This window comes from Genypterus blacodes, unplaced genomic scaffold, assembly GCF_046128005.1.
Source record: "Genypterus blacodes isolate CSIRO-AG114 ecotype Tasmania unplaced genomic scaffold, CSIRO-AGI_Gbla_v1 ptg000003l_1, whole genome shotgun sequence".
NCBI lineage: Eukaryota > Metazoa > Chordata > Actinopteri > Ophidiiformes > Ophidiidae > Genypterus > Genypterus blacodes.
This window is the reverse complement of record NW_027466817.1, coordinates 3,145,455-3,165,028: the sequence shown is the minus strand read 5'-3', so window position 1 is coordinate 3,165,028 and position 19,574 is coordinate 3,145,455. Positions and strand designations below refer to the sequence as shown.

The 19,574-nt window shown below is 43.6% G+C and overlaps 1 protein-coding gene across 1 annotated transcript; it reads left to right on the top strand.

Moving 5' to 3' along the window:
- The first annotated feature begins 1,269 nt into the window (after nt 1-1,269).
- chrd (chordin) lies at nt 1,270-18,377 on the top strand. Its single transcript, XM_076141743.1, has 21 exons — nt 1,270-1,607; nt 2,964-3,067; nt 3,475-3,601; nt 5,533-5,691; nt 5,877-5,994; nt 6,197-6,284; nt 7,676-7,817; nt 8,211-8,348; nt 8,530-8,612; nt 10,429-10,576; nt 12,083-12,189; nt 13,113-13,392; nt 13,505-13,746; nt 13,859-13,972; nt 14,987-15,184; nt 15,391-15,484; nt 15,641-15,694; nt 15,917-16,020; nt 16,258-16,521; nt 16,767-16,860; nt 17,406-18,377. The coding sequence occupies exons 1-21, from the start codon at nt 1,460-1,462 to the stop codon at nt 17,468-17,470; spliced, it is 2,871 nt and encodes a 956-aa protein (XP_075997858.1). The 5' UTR covers nt 1,270-1,459; the 3' UTR covers nt 17,471-18,377.
- The last annotated feature ends 1,197 nt before the right edge of the window (nt 18,378-19,574 follow it).

Below are 19,574 nucleotides of genomic sequence, written 5' to 3'. Positions count from 1 at the left end.
CAGCACTACAGTAATGTAAACTTATACCTCAGAGTGTTTATTCTGGCCCCCAAGGGACCTCTGTGAGGAACTGGATTCTTACTCAACTGTTCTGCTTTGTTTGAATTGAAACTTGCCCCAAATCTAAACAGAGTCTAATAAATTTCACATCCAAGATTTTGTTGTTGCTGCAGTGAGGTAAAGGCTGCACCACGTTTTAAAGGATTTGGGGGCTAATTATGACTTCTATCCTCAACAGATGTTGAGACTTTTCTAATTCTTGATCAACAGGGTTTTTAAGCTATATAGGGGTTTAGTCATGCCACAATAAACAGTTCTGGGTCTAACACAGGATAGAACAGTGAAGAGGACCGGGACAAATTGAAACAGGTTGCCATGAGGTATTCCAACTATTTTCATTTGTTTCTGTTAAGTCACTTAGGTCTCAGCTCCAAATGCACTTGAATAAATAGAGGAGAGCAGCCAGCCACAGCAGACATTCACACATTCTTCACTGTACATGATCTGGACATTCACACTTTCTCTCTACAGGAGCTCTGACACAGCTTTACATCATGGGTGTCAACTGACTGTAAAGCGGTGCTCACCATACTATATCTATTTTGACACAGTGTCATAGATGAGACTATGATATAAACAAACAAGCCAAATAATTCAGTAAATACTTCCACATATTCTTTCTTCACAAGGGTGCAACCTGTGGAAAAAGAAGGAACAAAAACAACAAAGACATGAAATACATATGAAACGCCACTAACTCTACTAAATTCTCCGGATATTAAACCCAATCTAAGTTAATTTAAGTTCATATTGATATCCTGATCATAAATAGAGCATATTGCTTGCAGTAGTACATCTCAGTCAATAATTCCAAAATACTTCTTGTTGGATTAACAGAATTCTCAGTGAAAAAGTAGCTATACTCCATTTCAAACAAAATTACGTCAGCAGACTGAACTGACTTTCTTCTTCATCTGCCCTTTTGATCAAGAATATCCTTTGATTCATTTTGAAATGTAAATGCTTCGGTAGGAGCGGGGTTTTGATGGGACCCGTATCAGACGGAGCCTCGCTCAGGCTCGTTTCCATATCTTAAGCGTTTGTGAATTGATAGGGGCGTCGATCAACCACCCCCACCCCCATCAACCATCACCCATCACCCATCCCACCCATCATCCCCACCTCCTCCCTCCCGGCCGGTGGCTCCTCCGAGCTGTCAGGGAACTATAAAGCAGAACGGGACGCGGCTGCGTAAAGGCACTTCAAGGCTGCTCGGGGAGACTCGGACGATTTAAAAGCAGGTGGGACTTCCAGCTCATGACACCGGACACTCGGACATAAGGAGGAGATTTTATTCTATTTTAGAGGGCGCGGTTGCGAGCGTTAGGAGGACATTTGCTCCTTATTTGGTAAAAGCTAGTCGTCTTTATCTCGGAGGTTTACACCGTCAAGGTTTGGGATGCAGCTCCACCGCGCGCTCTGCTTCTTGCTGTGCGCCGTGAGCTGCGCGTGGCTGCACAGCGGAGGAGTCGCCGCCTCGCGCCTCAAGTCTCCCGCTCTGCCCATCCAGTCAGAGAGGGAACCGCTGCCCTCCAAAGGCTTGGCAGGTAAGCAAACAAACACACACTCACACCCTCTCACACACACACTCCTCTAAATGAACGTTACAATTTAGTTTTCTTAGACGTTAAGACATTTTCCGACTTCGCCCAGCGTCGTTATTGTAACTAGAAATATATTTCAACTAAACTCCGGTGTGTTGCAGTCGTTTTCTTCGATATTAAGCCAGGTTGGACGTACTCAGGTAGAAGCAGCCCTGTTAAAAATGCTCAAACTAGACTTAAAAGTTGGTTTAAATATGCTCCCACTTGTTTTACTTTCATTGCTCTCCATATTTTCGTCCCTTCCCCTGCTTCTTTCTAATGTTCCTCATTGCGCTAGGTCTTATTATGGTTACTTCATGCGTAAACTCGCAGCAAACATCTTAGTCATGACCGCACTGGATGCCATTTGATGTCCGTGTGTGTGTGCGTGTCCCTTCATACAAAGCTCCTCGCTGTTTTTTACAAGGTAACTACACTAGAGTTAAAAATCTGGGAACTCCGCGTTAACCGACCTCTTTAATCCTAATTTGGAAACTGTAATCAATCGACTTTCCATTACAAGCCCTGGCTGCAACAGAAAGAGAGAGAGGGGGGCAGGCTCTCGTTCTGGCTTCCTTTAACTCGACTGAACAGTTTAAAGTGTAGTCACTTTAATGAAAGAATAATGCGAACCAGGTTGGTAGCAGTGTGAAGGCAAACCACCAGCCATCACGATTGGTGTTTGTACTTACACACACACTCCTCCCTGATTATATGCCAGGTTGGTCAGACACCCATCCTAACTCGGAATAACTATAATACTCCTGTTGTAGCGAATATAGTGCAGTATGTGCTACGCAGTACCAGATTTAAAGTATTAAATGCATCTTTTAATCTCCGTTAGTATCAACAGTGTGTCATTTTCCTTAAATATAAACCTATACCGTGTTTGTGTTATTCCAGAATGAGTGTGAGTTTGACCAAGCTGTAGCAATGACACAATCTGCTTCTACATTTTGTTTTATTTCTTAAATTGCTGTCATTATGGTTTGGCAGAGAGTTCCGCTTTATACATTTTTCTGGAAATTTCTCCTAATCTTTCAGCGGAAAATTGAATGTCCCTCATGCCTGCTCATGCATCATTTAAATGAGGCAGGATGCAAGGTTGAGTCCCGAAACTTATGAGGCATGCAGCAAGTTTTTAGTTCCCGCCAGCATGTCTGGGCAATGAGCTAGGATTTATTTGTTGTTAAATATGAAAATCAAATGTAAAATGGCACACATTGCACATTCATTCTGCTGTCTGAAACAATTCTTGGCCCTGCAGTTTTATTTCTCTATTCAGACAATTTAAAGATAATGATAATGTTTGTATTACAGGATGTTCATTTGGAGGTGCATTCTATTCCTTGGAGGACACATGGCACCCAGATCTAGGGGAGCCTTTTGGGGTCATGCACTGTGTCCAGTGTTTCTGCGAACCGGTAAGTTTGGTCTGGATTTATCAGCTTATTCTGGTCACTGTGGTACTGTACAACTTTGTCAAACAAGGAGAGTGATGGACAGCTGCTCACTAAAGCCTTAAATTCTGCAGCCTTAATCTGATGCTCTAATTTTTCTGTGTGATTTATACAATGGAAGGCTTGCGTGGTGTAAAACTGGAGCTACACACATCTCCACTGTATGAATGTAGCTTGTGGGACTTTGCTGTTTCTCTAATGACTGTACAAAATGTCCACGACATGAAAGAATTGGTACAAAGTGACTGGGCATGTTTTTTATTTCTGGAGGTCTCAGTTCAACATCCCCAGAGAAAAATGCAACCCCTATGTGTATTCACAATAGCTGAACTATACATCAACTGTTCGATCTATTCTTTGGTCTTTTTCAGCAAAAGAGTCGCCGTGGCAAAGTCTTTGGAAGGGTAAACTGTAAGAACATCAAGCAGGACTGCCCAGAGCCTGAGTGTGAAGATCCCATCCTCCTGCCAGGACACTGCTGTAGAACTTGTCCTAAAGGTAACTGACACACACACACTGCTACAAAGTGAGGACATTATTGATGGCCAGCGTTTTTGGCTTTTTCACAATTTGCTCCTGATAACTAACCTAATATTGCATTATGGGTATTGTATTATGTAAAGCACTGTGTCAATTATTGGGTAAAAGGGAAAATGGATCATTCTGTCTTTTAGTCCTTTTAAGAAATTACACCTTTCTATTTATTTGGTCTCCCTTTCACTGCCTTCTCATTTCTATAGTTTCTTTATTTAGCCCTGTTTGTTAGCTGACATAATCAACAGTTTTCATTTGATTTTCCATTCAACTGGTTCAATTAAACACATTTTCTCTAACCAGTTGTAACTTAAAGTACTACCTATCTATTTATCCTTATTCACACATTGCCACTTACTCTGTTTACACACTGCTGCACACACAATTCCATGTTATTAGAAAATCAGTGCTCCCCTGCACATACACACACTTGCGTGCCTTAACAAACACACACACACAGGGTGGGTCTTGGTGCTCGGCTGTTATTCAGCAGATCTGGTGTTTTTCTACCCTGTATGTCTGGTAATGGAATGGAAAGTAAAGGTAAAGGCGCTATGGCCTCCATCACTGGGACAACACTGAGGAGTGTGTGTCTGTGTGTGTGTGTGTGTGTACGTGTGTGTGTGTGTGTGTGTGTGTGTGTGTGTGTGTGAACTGGACAGACCCAGGTCTTTTTGTGTGTTGTGGTCAAATTTTAAGGAAAAGGTTGAGTGTGTTTGTCTTAGCCTTGGCACTGTTGCAACAAGTATGTTTGTGAAAGTGATGGAACATGGTGTGTATTATGTGTGACCTAGTATGTGTCTGTGTGTAATGGCCAGTGCACCTGAGGATACAGAAGTGCAGAGTAGGGAGAAGTGAGAGTGACATTACCCAGAAACCTTAGAGCATGCTCAGTGGAGTAAAGGAGTGAGGGAATGAGAGAGGAATGATGAGATTTCAGACATACACGTTGTGTGTGTGTGTGTGTGCTGTAAATTGAGATACAAAGAAAGTAACCAGACAGTCATGCCCTGAAGAGAACAGCCCTGGAGAAATAAAGTGTAGGTGAGTAAGAGCCGATGTGTTCTTAAGCTCAGTCAGACAGTGTGTGTGTCTTTGACTGTACATGTAGCACCCCTGCATGTGTGCGTATATGTGTGCATGCATGTACTAGCCTCAGAAGACTACTCTACATTACATCAGGACTCTTCAGTTGTGTTGAACAGCAGGTCATTGTTGAGACTGCACACCGCTGTCACTCTCAATTCATTTTTTACCCTTCAGCTCCAACGACTACCCTGTTTACTTAGTGCTGTGTGGGGGGCTGGCAGAGAGAGAGAGAGAGGAGGGGGAGGGGGGGTACAGAAAGAGAGAGGGGGGAGAGCAACAAGACGGAAAGAGAGAGAGAGAGAACGACAGAAATATGTGATATGACAGAAAAATCTTTTATCCTTTTCTTTCCACTGTCTTCTCATCATCTACTGTGTTTCTTCTGTGCTATCTGGCCTTTCTTGCCCTGATTAGTCACTATTGCCTTCTCCCCCTTTGACTCCCCATGGTCATCCATTTCACACTCTGCATCTGTATTCAAAACAAAATGACATGAAGCAGGAGGGCAGCTAAGGGTTTAGCCTCATCTGTGCACCGGTCTTTGGAAAACAATGTGAGAAAGAGTATTTTGAACTGCGTGGGTTCACTTAAGAGCCTAAATGATTACAGAAGTATTACCGCATTAATAATATTGATATATGCTATTATTTATATTCATTCAAAATCTTGTAAAAGTTATATTCCAGTTACATGTAATGTTACCAGCATCCAAAGTTTAACAGTTCATATAAGAATATATAAAAGGTCAAAAACCTTTTTAAACGCTTCACTGTTTCCCCTTTATCTAACATTTTGTCTTTCTACAGCTGGGGACAACAGCAGACAGACCGATTCCGTGGTGGACACCTTTGAGTATTTCAATGAGAAAGGCCAGGACAAGTACAAGAATGACGACCTCCACAAATCTTACAACGATCGCTCCTACCTGAGCTCTGAAGACATGGGGCCTGGGGAGAGCCGCACAGGTGAGGAGGACCACACATAGGCAGATGTTAGGCCTGAATAGAATTACAAGAACAAATCAAGTATGAAGTAAGCGTGCTGCAAAGTCTTGAGTTCAGGACTCCAAGGCAAAGAAGAATATGAACAGGAATGCTTATTGTAGTTAGTGTGAAAAAGTACTTAACTTCTTCCATCTCTTCTATTGCAGACTTTGTAGCAGTGTTGACAGGGGTGACAGAGTCATGGCTGCCCAGTTCCAGCGGTGTTGCTAGAGCGCGCTTCTCTCTCACCAGAACTAGCCTGGCCTTCTCTATTACATTCCAGAGGTAACACACATGTGGGCATACACGTACACACTCTGCCACTAGCAGCCCAAGTGTCCAAATAATAGTAGTAGTAAAGTATCAATATGCACTGCCAAGAAACTCCAGCAATATATCAGCCAGAAGAGAAGCAAATGGACAACTATGTTTTACAAAATACTGTGCATTACTATAATGCAATTCTTAAACTTTCACATCTTTCTAGAATGGACCGTCCGAACAGAATAGTCTTCCTGGATTCAGATGGGACAGCTGCTTTTGAGTACAGGGTCCCTAAAGGACAGTCAGACATGGTAAGACATCACATTAATCGACCACCTGTCATGTGACTTCTGTTAGCATTGCTTTTGTTTCTCTGTGTGTGTGTGTGTGTTTGTGTGTGTGTGTGTGTGTGTGTGTGTGTGTGTGTGTGTGTGTGTGTGTGTGTGTGTGTGTGTGTGTGTGTGTGTGTGTGTGTGTGTGTGTGTGTGTGTGTGTGTGTGTGTGTGTGTGTGTGTGTGTGTGTGTGTGTGTGTGTGTGTACACCTCCTGAGGCTGAGAGCGAGATTAAGTACCTCTGTGATGAATGCCTGCACTCCATGACTCTACATTCAAACTCTGACTTCTTTTCTCATAGGTCATTCTGCAATAATAAACACACACAGACACACACACACACACCCTTATGCCTCATTGCCTCTTTATAAACCTCACTTATGAGGTATGATTGGAGTAAACATCAACACACAAAACAAAACCATGATTATTTAAATTCACTCACTGTTGGATGCAGCTGCTTTATAGTTACAATTTGTTTCAAATGCATTTATTGAACAAAACACGTTTGTTATAGTGCCATCATGTGGTCAGTTGATGTAGTTTTAATTGCCTTTGTAGTGGGCGAGCCTTTGAACCTACCTGCTGGGTTTAGTATCTGTAGCTTGTACAGTTTCTGAGATCCACAGCAAGCAGGTTCTTCAGCCCCGGTCACCTCATAAGAAAATGTCATCATGTTAGGTTGATAACCAGGTTTTTGAATAATATTTAATCATATATCCTCAACTTAATATTTTAATGTAGTAGGTGTGTGTGTGTGTCCACATGGTGACCCAGGACCTGGCTGAAATACCTTGCTGTGTTCCTCTTTTCATGCCAAACCGCACACATCTCCTCATTTTAATTCAGCAGAAGACTAATCGCATCATTCAGCATGCATGAGCTCTCTAAATATAGGCTCTGGAAAAATTGCCCTTTAGACAAATGTCAGTGTCAAACACCAGAGGTTGAAAGAGAAGAGCAGAATGAAAAGGAGGAGATTTTTGAAAGGAGAATTGTTCACATGTTACATCACTGCAAAGCAAAGAGACAGAGAGAATCGCTAATTAAAAACGAGATTAACCCTGAACTCCTAAGTTATGAGGTGCCGGCAGACTGCCACATTTCCTCTCTCATCTCTCAGAGGGACCCAGTGGTTTTGTGTTGAACGGTTTGTGGCCAGGGGTTGAGAGTGCAGCTTCAACTTGAGAATTGCAGTTTGATGTAGTTACCAGATGTGCTTGTGTTGTCTGTGTGCGTGTGTTTGGATGCGTACGTGTGTTTGTGTGAGCAGTCCTGTGCACGTCTGTCTCAACAAGAGAGAAATATGGAATAAGTACTTCAACCTTATCTCCAGTGTGACCATTCCACTGTCTGTATGTCTGCTCAGATCTGTGGAGTGTGGAAGAACCTGGCAAAGCCAATGCTACGACAGCTGCAGACGGAGCAGATGCGCATCAGCATGACCACATCGACGGGCAGAAGAGAAGAAGTGGAGGGAAAAATTATCAAACACAGGGCACTTTTTGCAGGTATGCGTCTATATATCATATGTGTTGGTTACTGTTGAGTCATTTTACTTAGTGGAAGCCTGCTTGTGTTTGTTTTGTTTGGGTTGTGTCGTTTCAGTATTTACAAAGCACTGGACTTCACGTAATCTTAAAGGATTAATGTAGATAAAAAGCGTGGGCTTTGTTTTAAAAAAAAAAAGAAAAAACGATTATTTGGCGGACGCTTTTATCCAAAGCGACTTACATTACATTATATTACCACCCTTCGCAGAGGGGGGAGCACTTGAGGGTTCGGTGCCTTGCTCAGGGGCACCTCGGCAGGGACTCGAACCGGCAACCCTCACTGAAATGTATTTGTATAGGCAAGGATGCAGATTGCTCAATATGTGAGTGTATGTATGTGTGTGTGCACAGAAACATTCAGTTCCACGCTTACATCGGCGGAGGAGAATTCAGGCATGGGAGGCATCGCCATGTTAACATTGAGTGACACAGAGAACAACCTGCACTTCATCCTGATTCTGCAAGGCCTCGTAAAACACAAACACCAAGGTAAGAACAGCGCCAGAGACAAAAGAATGGAGAGAGGGAAGAGAGTGAATGATGCGCTGTCTTTGCAGCTGCTGAATTAATCTTCCCTGGAAAAATAAAAGTCAAAGCACTGAAAAGCAAGAGATGATGACGGACAAACTCATTCCCATTTCTCTCTTTCTCACTTTATCTCACTCCTCAGACTCTCCCCTGGTGCCCATCCAGGTCCAGCTGCTGTACCGCCAACACGTCCTCAGAGAAATCCACGCCAACATCACCGCTCATGTAAGTAATAACACACATTGATGAGGGTCTGGGGTTCGACCAACAAGGCCGATATGAATTTTCAAAGGTGAATACAGACCAATGTTCTGTAGGGGTGATGTCATGGTTCTGGATGTGTCACGGTTCTAGGATCATGGTTTTTGATGTTTTAGTAAAGGAAACAATTCAGTAACATTTCCAACACTTGGCTGGCGACAGGGACTTGTCAAAAAGGGATTCAATAATCAAAATAATTAAAATCCATGATTTCAGCATAAAAAAATGGGATGTTTTAGATAAAAGTGTTATCAGGTACAGGCCAAAAAGGAAATTGTGACTTGGGAGACGTGTTGGTGGTTGGGAACAGATGACACAGCAACACACTTACACTCCTGATCCCCCCTCTCCTGGAGACGGATGTGGTTTGGTCCCCACATCCTAAGACTGTTATTGCCGCCACTCTGATCACAGCTAACTACCCGGAGACACGACAAGAAAAATGTATGCAGAGGAAGAGTGAAAGGAAAACAAGAGATGAGAGAAAGTGCAGAGAGGAGGCTCTGCAGGAGACAGATGTGAGCGAGGGATGAGAGACACAGAGGAGGGAGAGAGGGCAATGGAGAGGATGGACTCGTACACACTCCTCACACATGTCAGTGGTTAGCGGTCTGTGGGCTGAGATGGATGGAGGGAGGAAGGAGGGAGAGCAAGAGGGAGGAGGAGTGATGAAAGGCGGGTCTGTTTTTAATTCTGCCAGGAATTGCGCGATGGGCCTAGCGGCGAGAGAGACCATCCGTGAAAATTAAGTGAAAAGTTTGTGCCGAGCAACAACAGCATGACCTGTGACAATGTCCTCCAGCCAGACGCTAAAGCTGAAACCGCTGACTCATTAACTTAAAGTATGTTTGGCATCCAAATAACACAATTGGTAATCTCAGCATTTTTCGGCTCTTCTTAAGCATGACCATTTACAACACAATTTGTTTTATCTGAACATTGAATCCCTTAATGCCCACAGTCTGCAGTGGGAATTCACGCTGTAAAGCTGTTGTGCTCCCATTGTTTTACACAGGAACTCAATATCCCTTTGTATATTAGTTACATCTCCTTTTTCTGTCCAGTCATTCTCCACATTTAAATCTCCATGCTTGGTCCTTCTCTTCTCTGGCTCCTTCCTGGCAATGGATTTACGGCACATGTATTTATTTTGAACTGAGGCCCCGAGGTCGTAAAAGTAACTTTTATTCAACACACTTGTCCATCTGTCATATTAAAGGGTAATTCAATACTGGAGCACACCGGGCAGGGAAACTGCCCCTGCTCTCTCCTCTATACATTGAAACTCTCACACATTGTACCTCTGCATGTCAAAGCAGGTGTTTCTTCATTCACAGCTGATAGTAAAATAGCTGGAATCATCCTTTAACTCATGTAGCATGTTAACATGACATGAGCCGGAGTTTGGCTAAGGGTTTGAGTGTGAGTGGGCTGAATGCTTGCTAAACGTATTTCATATTCAGGTGAATTTAGCGTTCGGCGTCTGGTTTTCTCTCACTGTTCAGATCCTCACTGTGTATTGGGAACTGGAGTTTCCAATACACAGTCAAGTTAGGCTCACAACAAATAACCAGTCTGTCTTTCTTCTGCTTCAGTTGTGGTTTTGCGCTCTGGTAAAATGTCAGTATTGTAACAACATTGTGTCCACACGATTTCAACTGCTTAATGTGACATTTTCATTTTTGGTATTCTAAAAGTATTTGTTTATACGCACAGCAGACTTTTGCATACACAAAGCCGTTGACCCACAGAGAGCTTCTAACTATTTTATTCTGCGTAGGATCCGGACTTTGCGGAGGTGCTGACAGACCTCAACAGTCGGGAACTGTTCTGGTTATCCCGCGGTCAGCTGGAGATCGCCGTGGCTACAAGGGTTCAGGATCCCAAACTAATCTCTGGTTTCATCACCGGCAGGAAATCTTGTGATAGTAAGTGTCTCTGTCCTCTTTATGCAGATCAATCAATCAAACTGTTTATCCTGGTGAAGTTAAATGTTCTACTTTTGGACTCCTCTCACGTTTCACATTGTTACAGTGAGTTCAACTCTGTGAGCAAAACACAGAGGTTGCTAGGAGTGTGTCCTGTGTTGTAATTCATCTTGTACGTTTGTGGCTGTTTTTATCCTCCTGTTACTCCTCTTTAAATGCTCATTCTCTCTTTCTCTTTTCCCATCTTATCACTTATCACAAAACCATCTGACCTTCCATTAGACTGTATGTGTGTCTTGTGTGTGTGAAACAGCCAGAGACAGAAGTATGTTATGGACTGGCCAGTCATTGAAACTTTGAAAACACACATTCTTTTAATAGGGCACATTAAACGTGACCTTTGAACATAAAGGTGTCTGCACTGTGAAAAGTCACTTTATACACTATTATTCATGCGCAAACACACACACACACACACCCACACCCACACACACACACAGACGCACACACACACACACACTGGCACTGCCAAAGTCACAGTCTGCTGGACCTGACTCTCCATGCCGGTGTTCCACTGCTGTGATTAACAGCTTGACGTTATGTTCGAAGAATTCAAACTCGACACTCTTTCCCCTCTCTGACTCCTTTTCTTTGCCTTTCTCTCTCTCTTTCTCTCTCTCCCTCTCTCTCCCTCTCTCTCCTCTCTCTCTCTCTCTCTCTCTCTCTCTCTCTCTCTCTTCATGTGTTGATCCTGTCGTCTCCTGTCATATTGCGTGTGTCTGGTTGGCTTCCTTTTTCTTCTTGCCCTTTTCTGTCTCCCTGTCATTTTTTAAAAACATGCCTGCAGTTTTCCCATCTTTCTCTGTTACTCATTCCCTCCTGTCCGCTCAGTTCCCCAGCTCAATCTCTTTTAGCCCGCTGCATTCATCAAGGCTTACCTCATTCTAAGGTTTAACCTTGGGTGGGTTTTGTGTGTGTGTGTGTGTGTGTGTGTGCGTGTGTGTGTGTGTGTGTGTGTGTGTGTGTGTGTGTGTGTGTGTGTGTGTGTGTGTGTGTGTGTCTGTGTGTGTGTGTGTGTGTGTGTGTGTATGTGTATGTGTGAGAGCTCTGTTCCAGAGCACCAGACCAATTTGTCTGATTTGGGCCCAATAACCTCTCACACACACATACATAAACATGTCTCCTGATTAGTGGTTCAATTGAATCTGTCCCCTCAGTGACACTTTGTAGGTGAAAGTGACACGTCCATGTGTGTGTGTGTGTGTTTGTGTGTGTGTGTGTGTGTGTGATTATAGAATGTAAGGGAATGTAATGTGCTCCCTTCTTCTCCCCCCCATCAACCAATCAGCAACTTTGAACATGACAGAAAGCATTGCCTCATCTTGCATGCTGTTAGGCTCTACTTTGGTTTAAGGGAGGGAAGTTCCTCAGGGAGATTTGATGGCTTTAGATAAGTGAATGTGCTATAAAGTGGATTTTGATATCAATCTGTCTTCCTGTGCCCAGCCATGCAGAGTGTTATGTCCAGTGGTGATGCACTGACCCCAGGAAAGACAGGAGGTGTGGGCTCAGCCATCTTCAATCTACATGACAATGGAACACTGGACTATCAGGTATGGATTTGCCCATTGTTCAGAGTGGGAATGTTATTTGTAAGACTCTTGGGGACATACGTAATTAAAAATAATGTCACACAATAACTACAATGTTTACAAAAACTGACAATCTGGATAGGGTAAACCATTTGATAAAAACATTAATACAGAGATGACACTTGGGTGAGAAGTGTAAAAGTCTTGTAAAAGACTCTAGAAGAGTCTTGAGTTTAGTCAAGTTATTGCGTTCTACTGTTTACTTTGTAAGTTATATGAGTAGTTTGAATTGAATGTGAGCAGTCGAAGGAAGCCAGTGTAATTGGTCGAGACCCGGAATGATGTGGGCAGATTTCCTGGTATGAGTCAGTCACCGGGCAGCTCAGCTTTTGAATAGAACTGTAACTGGGAAGCCAAAAATGGAGTTGCAGTAAGTGTTGGGAAGTGATGAAAGCAGACAAGCATGAGACTGAGAGTCTGACAGAGATGGGCAATATTTAGGAAGATGATTAAAAGCAGTTTTGTTCAACAAAGAAATATGTGATTGAGTGACAACATGTGGAAAGTTGTGGATTACAGCTTTAATGACTGTCATTTGCAGTTCTGTTGATTTGAGGCACACAGACTTCACTGTGAGGTAAACAGCGGTAAACATGAGGATCACAGACATTCCGTTCTTGCCAAGCAACCCCTTTGAAAATACAAAAAGACAAACTCCTTGGCTACTACAATAGAATCTCAAGTAAACAACATTATGAAGCAGTTTCTCCCTTTAGGATCATATATGAAGTTCTGAACAGTTAACAAGTCTTATGCAGACTTGACATTGAATGTAAACCTTTCCCTTTTGTTGGCATTAAATTAATCCTATCTCATCCTAAACCAAGCCACCACAAACATGAATGGTTATGGATTAACATCCCTCCATCCTTCAATCCCTTCAGGTCCAGGTTTCAGGTCTTACCAGTGATGTTGTCGGCCTCACCATTGAGCTGAAGCCACGGCGGCGAAACAAGCGTTCTGTGCTCTATGACCTCACGCCGGAGTACAGCGGGGCCACAGGGCAGGCAACTGGGAGCTGGAGTCGGCTGGAGGCACGTCACATTCACATGCTGCTCCAGAACGAGCTTTTCATCAATGTGGCTACGACACACAATCAGGATGGCGAGCTGAGAGGGCAGATCAAGGCGCTGCTCTACAGTGGCCTGGAGGCACCCAGACACGGTAAAATGGAGGAATAAATGAAGTTTATGATATCAGAATCCAGCATGACTGTCAGGGTTCATCTCACTTGCTTCTTATGGTCTCACATTTATTTTAACCCTTTGTTCTCCAGAGCTCCCAGTCCTCCTGGCTGGCCACTTTGTGTCCCCACCAGTGGGAACCGGAGCCTCCGGGCATGCCTGGGTGTCAGTGGACAAACAGTGTCATCTTCATTATGAGATTGTGGTGGCGGGCCTGAGCAAAAGTGATGACCTCACAGTGAATGCTCACCTACATGGACTGGCTGAGATTGGTGAGATGGAAGACAGCAGCACCACACACAGGAGGTTACTGACTGGATTCTATGGTTCACAGGTACATCAGTATGCATATGTATATATAAACTACAAATACAATTCAACTATGTCAAAAACATCCACACTCACATTGCGCACACACATTTATGATTCCTTCTGCTCTCCTCCAGGCTCACGGAGTGTTAAAGGACATCAGTGTTGAATTACTGCAACACATGGACCGAGGAACGGCCTTCATCCAGGTCAGCACCAAGCTGAACCCCCGAGGAGAGATCAGAGGACGGGTATGGAGCTCGTAGCTTGATTTGATCTTTTCATTTTATGGGGTTTATGCTCTGATGAGAGAGCCAATGCTGTTTGCAAAATGTGTCACATTTGTGAGAGTTACAAAATGATTAATATTGTTTACATACAAAACCTTGAATTCCATTGAGTGCAGTCCCCACCACCACAGCAACAGAGAACAGGCCTGAGTGATTTTACTACTACAGTATAGTGAGCTTACATGTGAACACACATCTGTTTTACTGTTGTACAAGACAAGAATTTTACAACCATAGCACAATAAAATGAGCAAGCCGAACACTCCATTACAATCTATTATCACAACAACAAGGTCCAACAATTGTTTTATTTTTAAGAAAAAGTGGATGATAATAGAAAAAGTGTTTCTGTGACGCGAGTACTGAGACAATCAAATGCCTTAAATTCCCAGTTATATTACTTTATATTTGTAAAATTGGCCATGAGTGTGATTCCGCTTTTTCGTTATCCCAATCACACTGAAGTACAAAATATAAAGATAGGTACAAGAAAAGCCCCTTGGGTCTTATTTACCACCTGTGTGTTTATGTGCCTGTTTGATTGCTCACTTAGCACAAGATAGCCCACACACTTTTTACTAGCAGGTGCTGTCTGTCCGCAGAGATATTGGTGAAAGTTTATTGGGGTTCAGACACACACACACACACATACTCGCACACACAGGCTGTTGATGCTGCCATGTAGTAACAGGCATCTCACACACACGCAGATATACCATTACCAGTAGGGTCCAGCTGCTTAATAGCGCACAGTTCCAACACATAAACAGCCATCTGCCGGGGGCACAGAAGGGAAAACACGCAGAGTGCTCTATTCACCAAGAATTAAGTTGATATGACACCGGCCTCAAGTGAAGTCAGGCTAACAAATCACTAATGCACCCCAACTCTTTATTTTGGCTTCTTTCATCCCACCTTCACTCCTCCACCCCCATACATCCTTTTCTGTGTTAATCATTCCTGTTCTCTTTCTAGGTCCGTGTGCCAAATAACTGTGAGTTTGGGACTCGGGGAGATATGGAGATGGAGGAGGGCGAGTTTGATGACCTGTTTGTTAAGGACCCAGAGGAGTTGAAGAAAGACCCCAATACATGCTTCTTTGAAAACCAGCACCAGGCTCACGGCTCCCACTGGACCCCCAATTATGACAGATGTTTCTCCTGCAGCTGTCAGGTAAAGTCCTGATTAACTAACGCTCAATAAGACTTTTTGGTAGACGAAAGGATGAAAAAAGGAGTGTTATTATATGAAACTTATTAAAGTGAATCAGGCTAAAAGTGGTAGTCAAACATGTTTGCAATGCAGGGAAGGAATAAATAGTATCTTACCTTATCCTCTGTTCTGATTCCTATTATATTCCTATTATATTTCTTCCTTAGAAGCGCACTGTGATCTGTGATCCAGTCATCTGCCCGGTGCTGACCTGCACGCGAACCATCCAACCTGAGAACAAGTGTTGCCCCATCTGTGACGGTGAGCTACAGGCTGCTTGACCATGAGAGATATATACATGTCATTTCAGTTTAGTCCCTGGCTTCATGTAAACTTTATGCCTTTTGGTGAAGTTCCAAGGTGCTCCGCATTGCAATCATAAAGTTGAAAAATAATCCTTTTCATTTTCCTGTGCAGAGAGGAAGGAGCCCAAGCCCATGAAAGCCCCGGAGCCCCAGGAACATCCTGAAGGTAGGTACCCCCTCTTTCGAGTCCTGTCTAAGGGCCGCTCTTTATTTTCCTATCCTTTCTCTCTTTTACTTTTTCATATATCTCCAGCATTTCTTTGGGCTGTTTTTCTGTCTGTTCTTTCGGCCTTCAAACACACATTCAATCTGAATGACTCATGGATTTTCTTGCCGAAACTTTATCCCCAGTGAACTTCTGTCCTCTTGTTCCCCATTCTGCCTCCAGGCTGTTACTTTGAAGGAGACCAGAAGATGCATGCCCCAGGGACCACGTGGCATCCCTTTGTACCACCCTTTGGCTACATTAAGTGTGCTGTCTGCACTTGCAAGGTAAATAATCATCAATAAACCCCCTCACGTCTGCCTGGCTTTGCTCTCCAAATGCCTTCCATGGATCATTTATCATGTACAAGACTAAAGAAACAGACCTTCCCATCAATTCTGCCTCACCGAATGTTCACACTGTTACACAATTTGTCGAAAAAGCGCTACATCTTTTTCCCGATAGATGTTGGAAACCGCTCCATGTTCGGAATAGCCAATGCTAATGCTGCACTGTATCCACAGGGCTCGACGGGAGAGGTGCACTGTGAGAAGGTTACCTGTCCGATGCTGACCTGTAGTCACCCTGTGAGGCGTAACCCCTCCGACTGCTGCAAAGAGTGTCCGGAGGAGGAGGCGAGCCCAGCAGGCCTGGAGCACGCAGACATGATGCAAGCCGACAGCCCCAGACACTGCAAATTTGGCAAGAGCTATTACCAGAACAGCGACAACTGGCACCCCCGAGTACCACTGGTCGGGGAGATGAAGTGCATCAACTGCTGGTGTGACGTGAGTATTATTAGGGGAAAGCTATTCCACATCATATCAATCTGAGTTTATCATTATGGTCATTTGGGGGCAAACAATTACAAACTTGTCTACTTAACAGCTTAATAGAACACGTAACATTAATATTGTTTAATGCACACAGTGATATCCTTTTCTAATGTGGCTTCTTATATTTCTCCCACTTTGTTTTGTTTTCCTTGGCCTCTGTCTGTCACCTTCCCTCCCTGCTCTCTCGCTCCCTGCAGCACGGTGTGACCAAGTGTCAGAGGAAGCAGTGTCCAGTCCTGACCTGCACCAACACCACCCGCAGAGAGGGAGAATGCTGTTCTGATTGTGTTGGTGAGCAATGAAACCGCGTGCACATACACACACGCACACGCACACGCACACGCACACGCACACCTGCCTCGGAAACAAAGCCACGCTGTGCTTCAAACTCGTCTTTGCGTTCTGGCCTGCTGCTGCTACTACTTTCAATTTGTACCTGCGTGAAACGTTTGTTAACATCTTTTCTTTTAACGACACCACTTTGCTTTTGTTTGAAAAGAGACGACATTCCTCCGGGCTGTGTTTTAAGAGTCGCTGCTGTACAATGGGAACCTCATGTGCAGCTGCAGCTCCATTCAGCGGAGCAGACGGCCTATGGGAGATTGTTATGTATCGACCAGATTGACCAATATGACTTATATGGTCTTTTTTATGTGATCATGTCTGCTAGTGACGTGCTGTCATAGAGCATTCCTGATATTCCTAATATGAAAAACATTCTGAAGGAAGCACTTAATGCTTAGGGAAATGAGAAATGGAACAGAAATGAATCAGCATATCAACATCTGAACATAAAACACAAGTTAAGAAACTGTATTTGATTCTGTTTCCCACAGATGTGAAAGAGGATGAAGACCCGACGACAAAGACTCCAGACAAAAGGAAAACCGGGAGACACTGATGTGTAGGAGCCCACCTCTACAACCACAAAGCAAACTCCCCCCCCCTCGTCTCACCCTATCCACACCTGGAAGGATCAAACCCAGAGCTGCACACTGGGTCTCTCTCTGCCTTCCACACACCCCTGCTCGCCTCACACACGCCCGTGCTTCAGGATTGTAATGGAACAATTGAGAGCAGCAAAGCAGGACAAATCATTTATTTTTACCAAAGACTGACGGGCTCTGAAGGTCTGAAGAAGACCAACCAGACCTTACAAACATGCTGCCTTCTGCTTCACGGCTTCCATTTTGGTCGACATTACCCCCATTTTTTTATTCATTGCAGCCCAACAGGAAATGTACACTTGTAAATATATGACCCCCACGTTTCCTTGTTTGGTGCTGAAAGACATCTCGCTCATCCGGGGTTGTAGTTAGACTTTGCATACTTTCTATCTCACTGATTTCACTGACAGGGCTTCTGTGTGAAGTTACGCCTTAGCTTGCTGTCCATGCTCCAGAGTGGCGAAAGTATTGCTTAAATGTGTGTGTATGCGTGTATGAGTGTTAGGGTGTGTGTGTGTGTGTGTGTGTGTGTGTGTGTGTCTTACTGGTAAAGAGCTAATCAGCAGTACAGATATACAACACAGTAAACGTACTGCGAATAATCCTTCTGTGCCTCCTCACCCAGTCTGCAACCTTTTCTTTGTTTCTTAGCAACAAACTATTAGTATGAATCCTATGCAAGAATGTTTGTATGAGGACGATCAGCGTTTCATCAGGAAAGTCAGTCTAATGCTCCGATGACTGTTTTCATTCAGTATTAAGTAATATTTTATGGATTTCTATCAGTGTTGTTTATGAATATGAAGCTGGTTTGTATTTTGTATTTATTGAAAGGCGTGGAGACAATAAAAATATGTTTGTTGGTCAAATACCTGTGCGTTACGTTTGGATGCCGCATCAAACCAACTTCTCCTATTATTCCCCCATCCTCTTTTATATGATATCTCAATTTTTCCTCGCTCCTTTTTTTTCCCTTCTTCTCACTTTGGCACAATTGTATCTGTAACTACATGGACCATGTGCCAGACTGACCCGACTTCATCTTTCTCTTTTTTTCTGTCCTCCTTTTCTCTTCTTCTCTTCTCTTCTCTTCTCTTCTCTTCTCTTCTCTTCTCTTCTCTTCTCTTCTCTTCTCCTCAGGCACTCGGCACATGTGTTCAGCAATAGCTTGGACACACTCACACAGCGGACAGACGGATTGAAACATAAACACATATTCACAGATGTTCACATGTTCAATTTTCTGAATCAGGAACACACACATTGCCAGGGGCAAGCTAAATTCTTTCCACTTCACACATGCACACATACACACTCGTACACTCAAACGTGCAAATCTGCTACTGCGCCCTGCTGGTCAAGATATATTATGACAGCCAAGGTTCATACTAAAATCAAGCTTCTGCCAGCACCTGTTGACCTCCCTGAGGCAAAGAGCATGTGGGGTTGTGTGTATGTGCGCGCTGAAGACATGTTGGAAAGTCATCATTCAGTAAGGAGGCCTGTGTGTGTGTGTTAAGGGGGCAGTGCTGGGTAGTGAAGGTTAAAGGTTAAGCATGCTGAGCTATGGTTAGTGGCAGCCTGTGAAGAGGCATGAGACAAGTACCAGCCTGAGCCCAGCACCTGAAGTGAGTGTAAATGTGTGTGTGCCTGCATGTGTGTGAGAGAGTTTCTTTGAAAGTCACATTCATTACTCTGAAGGTGTCACGATGGACAAAAGGACCTTCCACCCAGACTTTCAAATCGAATGTGTGTTTGCTGTACTCACCCTAACACAGTCCAAATAGTCAGTCTGCGCCAAACAAGAAGAATTACTCTTTACACTCCAACACAGCCTAAAACAATTTTCCCCACATGTAAAATGTTCTGCGAACATTTCACACATGTGAACAATTTTCTCATGGACTTATTTCTAATGAAACATGTCAAGAGAATTATGATTTTCATGTACCAGACTCAGAGCACCACCAGGCAGAAAACACAGTGTTGAATATGTCTCCTTCATATTTTGATTAGAATACTGAATATTTTAATCAACATTTGTCCTATCTCTCACAG